The sequence below is a fragment of the Agrilus planipennis genome, unplaced genomic scaffold (assembly GCF_000699045.2).
Source record: "Agrilus planipennis isolate EAB-ADULT unplaced genomic scaffold, Apla_2.0 scaffold251, whole genome shotgun sequence".
NCBI classification, from domain to species: Eukaryota; Metazoa; Arthropoda; class Insecta; order Coleoptera; family Buprestidae; genus Agrilus; species Agrilus planipennis.
In genome coordinates, this window is record NW_020439110.1 from 302,213 (window position 1) to 308,557 (window position 6,345).

The 6,345-nt window shown below is 32.3% G+C and overlaps 1 protein-coding gene across 1 annotated transcript in view; it reads left to right on the forward strand.

The window, feature by feature from the left end:
- The first annotated feature begins 5,280 nt into the window (after nt 1-5,280).
- LOC108740453 (facilitated trehalose transporter Tret1-like) overlaps nt 5,281-6,345 on the forward strand; it is an 8,255-nt gene continuing 7,190 nt past the window's right edge. Inside the window, exon 1 of the mRNA XM_025977529.1 lies at nt 5,281-5,512. Coding sequence (XP_025833314.1) covers nt 5,452-5,512 — 61 coding nt within the window. The 5' untranslated portion in view covers nt 5,281-5,451. The remainder of the gene's footprint in view (nt 5,513-6,345) is intronic.

Sequence of the window (6,345 nt, forward strand, 5' to 3'; positions counted from 1 at the left end):
GTGCAAATAATTTTATTATTATTTATTAAATCTATTTCCTACTATTTCGTATGTTGATATTTTCAAAATTTTATTCTCTTATTGGTTTCCTATTTTAATCTAAAAACGTCCAGGACTTTCAGCTCCCCCTTAGCAATTCTAATAATTTCACTTCCAAAATACTAACACAGTTATAGCGTTTATTTATTTTCTTATAGTGTCTGCTCAGTGGTGTAAATTTTGAAATAAAAGTGCAATCTCCTCACTTACAAATGCTAAAAATTGGATCTCAGGATTGGATACACAAATGCATTTAATTAAAGCCTGTTGCAGTTTTTTTGGTTACATATGCCTAACCGGACATGTTTTTTCTGGGTTTCACTATATGTTATTTGTACTAAATTTTGAACGTTATTCAATAAAATAAGTAATTTTCTATAGCTTACAGATTTAGTTACTTATATTGCTGACACTGAAATATTGTCTATAATCAATTTCGTAGTTTACTAGATCTGATAGTAAAGTTTTCAGAAGAAAACAATGACATAAGACATTAACTGTAACTTGCTTTTCTTGATACCCAGTAAGTGCTATGAATGAAATTGTATAATGACCATAATAGAATGAAGATTCGGGCTATAGGGCCGTGGTCTAAGTGAACTATTCCGTCCAGACGTTTCGTCAGCTACTGCGGCTGACATCCTCAGTGGTAGTGCTGCGTTGACAACGTGAACGTAGATTATATCTGGGTTGCGTCCCAGTCGCTGTCGAGACTTAGAGATATAATCTACGTTCACGTTGTCAACTTTATTCTTCTATTGTATAATGACCTTTCCTCTTTCTAATGGAGTTTTTTTTTTTTTCGTTTTCTTCAAAATATACATGTCACAAACATCACTTTTTTCCTATATCTACCTTTATTAAATGTTTGCAAATATTTGTGCAATTTAGGGGGAGATTTTTTATCATAAATCCAAATGGATGACCTTTTATAATCCTAACTACTATAATATTATAAATGCCTATCTGAATTTGCTTGTTTGTTTATTACCATTTCATTCTTCAACTGCTCAATCGATCTTCATGAAATTTTGTACACATATTGTCAGGACTACAGAAAAAGATATAGGGTACCTTTTATCCAGAAAAAAAAACTACTGTTCCAGAGGGATAGAAAATTTTTTTTTCATCTCGATAAACAGTATTTACTGTCATTCTAAGCAAAGCGTACTATGTTTAATCTAGAAATTTAAAAACTTTAACTTTATCCTAATGGTCCTTCCTCAGAAGTATTTATCAAATTATTGTATTCTCGATGATTTGAGAATTATCTCTGGATCATCCCTTAGTTAGCTACATTTACTCTATTTCACTCTAGCCATGACAACAATAGCAGCCGTGTCCACTCATTTCGTATGGACTTCCCCTGCAGTCCCACAACTTACATCTGCAAACTCACCTATAGGCGTTACATTAAATTCGGTAAGTCTTAAATTTGAAAGCACAATTAATCATGTGGCTTTGCAATTAATACGTAAATTTTCCGTAGAGGTCAGCATCTCACTGATTAACTTTTGACAAGAGGAGTTGTCATAATTTAATTTCCGAAGGAACAGTGAAACTCTTTCTCTTTGCTTAAATATTTATTACAATTTTATTTATCTACACGTATTTGTATTTGTCGATATAAGTATTCTTAATGGTGAGAACAAAAGTTAAATTTACTAGAAACCCTCAAACAAATATTACCAGCCACCCTTATTATTGTATCGAGTAATTTAATTATAAAATAGTTATTGGATACATTGTAATATTCATATTGCACCAATGAGACATTAGAAGCTACTTAATCTACAAGAATTATTGAAAATGTCTAGTCCCAATCTCAATTATGTATAAAATCCATTCTTTAAATTAATCTTATCTTGAGTAATCGTCAAACTGTTTCAAAAGCAGCAGGGTCGTTTTTTATTTATTTACACCATGTAGTAATCCGATTTCTCAAATCTAGTGGCGGAAACTAGTAACTTCAGATGACCCCGTAGATAAAAATCCAGGGGGTTTAAGGATCGAAGGATCGAGGATCGAAGAAGTCATAAGTGAACTTCATCATGACCGACTCAGCGATCTTTATTATGTTTCTGTTAAAAACTCACGAGCAATTTCACTAAAACGTGCTGCTGCATCATCATGCATAATACACACTGCATTCTCTCTGTTCTTAGTACCTACATAATCGGATTTGCTATTAAAAGAAAAACGCATATTTTTTTCGCTTATTACGTAATAATGAATCTACTTCTTTTTAAAATAATTCAATCTCAGCGTTTTGAACTTATTTAATTAGATGCAACAAAATGAACTAAAGGATTCATGAAAGACCTGCTGCCCCCTGTGGAGGATGCAAGAACTATTAGGCTAGAGTATCACAGCAGGTGCTGCCTCTACTGGAAAATTGATGATATTATAAAATTTTCATTTGTTTTTCAACCGAATACTTCATATTTATTAATGACTTTGTTATCTCAAAAAAATACATTTATCTACATTTAACACGTACCTATGCGTTAATTGGGTTTATAGACATCATTAAATGATTTAATAGTTAGATTGACATAATAAGGCTTTATTTTCTATTTCTTTATCTATACATATAGCTATTTTCGCGTATAAAAAGATTACCTACCTAAATACGACAAAGAACAAAAATCACTATTTTATGAAGTTATCTTTTCGTAGAACGTTGACTAGTGAATGATCTAAATGTGTAATGAATCTAAATGCATTTATGGATTTATATCCAATATAAATTAACCGCAATATTGATATCCAAATAAGTAAATAAAAAGACGACCAAACTTCGCCTTCCAAAACTGATCCGATCCACATGGTTAATCACAAATTTCTTACACCTAACTTTATTGTATGTATTTTTATCAGTACGTGCAGTGCTACATCAACAATAAATTTTTTTTATGATACAAAAATGCTAACTCATTGTTTAAAGAATGAAACAATTGTACAATCGTCAAGTAAATAGGGGATCAAAGCATCATAATTTGATGAAAGATCAAACAACAACAAAGTATTACACAACAATTTTAATTATCATACGTTTATGAAATGAAATGTTAATTTGAAACTTTTCATTGTAGTCGAAAGTAGATACGCAAGTCATGAATGAATAATAACTATATTATAAAAAACGTTGAGAAAGGTACACGAATAAATAAATTGTGATAAATAAATGCTATGAATACGTCTAAATTTTAAGTACAATAAACATTAAACAGATGAAAAGTGCGCGTACATAGGATTTGTAAATTTAAAAAAGCTTTTCACTATTTTAAATGGGACGAGATGTTAAATATACTTAAAAATGTTGAGATGAGTTACAAATATAGAAAAGATACTTAGTTTGTATAAAGAGCAACATCATTAAAGACAGTATAACTGTAGGGATAGATATAGAGGGGCAAAAGTAGTATGCTTAGATTTGCAGATGATATAGCATCTAGCAAGGAGGAGTTAGAGATAGCTTTAAATAAAATAGAAGAGGTGTTGACAAAACAGTATTGTATGAAAGTAAATAAAGTAAAACAAAAATATTAGTATGCAAGGAAAGAAATTGTAGGGAAAAGGTGAATATAAACATAGGAGGCGAAAAATTAGAAGAAGTCGCGTACCTAGGTGTCTAGGAAGTCAGATAAGTCAGGACGGAAGGAGTAGTAGGGATATAAAGCAGAAGATAACGCAGGGCCGAGTCGCTTTCAATAAAAAGAAGTCACTTCTAGGTATGCTCGCGAACGATTAATTGAGAAAAGGATTGTTAAAGTGTATGTTTGGAGCACGATGCTGTACGGGTGCAAAACGTGGACAGTGGGCGTGGCGGAAAGCAAAAGGTTAGAAGCGTTCGAAATGTGGTGTCACAGGCGAATGATGATGATACCGTAGATAGAAAAGGTTAGAAATGAAGAGGTATTGGAATGAATAGGAGAACAGAGGACTCTATGGAAGTCAATAAGAAATAGGCGATAGGTCTAGTCAGAGATATATTAGAGGCAGAAATAGGAGTTAGAGGAGTAGAGCTAGACCTAGATTAGATTACTGTTCGGGAAATGCGAAGATTAGTTCGGGATAGGAATTAGTGGAAGTGCGTGCCATCCAGTCTTAGGACTGACGACCTAGTGCTGACGTTGATGAACNTACGTACGTACGTACATACACACATCATCAAAAAAATTGGCTAGCATGCTACTAATATGTTAAAACGTGGAAATATAATGAAAATTCCGATTTCACTTTTCGACCCAATTACAATAACTTCCTAATGGGAAGTTAAAAATGGGTTGAATAATTGTGGAAGTCCATTTTATTAAATTTTTCCGAGACACAAGCAAGTTTTTGTTAGTTAAATATTTAATATTTTTTGCTATTAGATTAATCTACGATTTATTTTCTGTATTCGTTAGTGGCATCATAGTTCATCAACGAATGACTCTAATCGATTCGAATTTAATTGAAGTAATATTGACAACTAATAATATACTTTCAAGGTCTCTAATGACTTGTTGAAGTTCTAAAGATTATTGCTGTTTTATACAAAAACGATGAATTTAAATTTTGTATTCAAAAAAATGTCAAAAATAATATGTAAACTAATTTAGGTAAAATCACCAACATAAAATAGTTTAAGCGATAGATTAAGTACATAGGTACTTCATTATCAACATCATCATAAGGTCGTCAGTCCTTAGACTGGGTGTGACAAAAAACAAAATTTTCCTCATTAACATGAGGTAATTTATAGTTGGTATAAATGGAAAATGAATTTTCACATTAATATTGGATATATTTACCACTATTAAAAAATATCAAAGTGTTTCACTACTGATTACCTGATTACTGAGCTCATCTATTTAATTTCCTCTATTCGTGGTTAAAAAAGTATATAAATCACTTGCGTATTTCTTTAAGATTATTTTATTGTATTTGTTTGTACAAAATTTAGGCATCAAGTGTCCGGAAATTTGAAACCACAAAAATCCGAGTTTTCCGAGCTTTTTTTCAGATGATAACTTTAACTACATACAACCCTTTAAATTTTAACTTTTAGGTATCTATCTGATTGTAAGAACTAATGTTGTAATATTGTGTTTCATTTACTTTACAATTATCACAGGATAATTTTGTATTACACATACTCCGCATGAAAATATTTGCGATGTCGTAATAAAATCTTTATCATGCTAAAATTACGACGGTATATATTTTGATATATACGTTCCAAATTAGGCATTATCATGTTTTCTTACTTCTTTAACATATATAACAACGAAAACACAATAATAATAGCGCGCGCTTAAAAATTCCCAATATTCCTTGAAGTTGTTGGCTGTTACAGTACATGTGTGGCTGAGCTGAATTATTCGTTCATTTTATTAAAATTAGTGCGAAAAATATTGTGGGAAAATGCTGCTAAAGTATAAAACATCAGGCATCAGATATGTACAGTACATTTCATCCTTAGCTGGTATGTTTTCCATATGGTATTATAATAATTAGATAATATTTAATCAATAATATTCTACCAAAGGACATGTCCGATTAGGATTGTGAAAACTGCTTCATCGTCAACGCTTTATTATTAAGTGTTCTAACAATGAATTGTTGTGCTTTGGTCAAAACATCCATCCAATCTTGAAGCTATAACTGTCAATAATTAAGAAAATACGGTGGCAGTTGCAACCCCAGTCATTAAAGTTAATTTTTTCAATCTCCTAATAATATTAGGTCATCATCATCATAAGGTCGTCAGTCCTAAAACTAGTATATCCCACTATTTGCAAACAATAATCTAATCTAGGTCTACCTTTACTCCTCTTAACTCCTGTTTCTGCCCCTAATATGTCTCTGACTATGCCTTCTTGCCTACCAAAATATCTCGCCTATTTCTTATTGATTTTCGTAAAGGGTAAATGTCTAGACGATGGCCCCCATCCCCTAAGGGCTAAGGGGGTGGGGGTGGGTGGGATCGAAAGAGGAGGTCTCCCCACCACTGCACCATAAAAGGTTTGTGGTGGTTTGACCCCCATAAAAAGTTATGGTGGTAAGATGGGGGTAAGGGTGGGGGGGTTCGAAAGAGGGTGATCACCTGAGTAAAACGCCATAAAAAATTTGTGGCGATCTCACCCCCATAAAAAGTTATGGGGGTTGAAAGTTGATTATTTTGACAAATTTCATACACTATAATTCAAATAAAATTCACTAAAAAAATATTTTCAAGCGGGTCGAGGTGGGGGATCGAAAGAGGGTGGTCACTTGAACAAAACTCGATAACCTAACCTAACCTACCCCAAACATTTT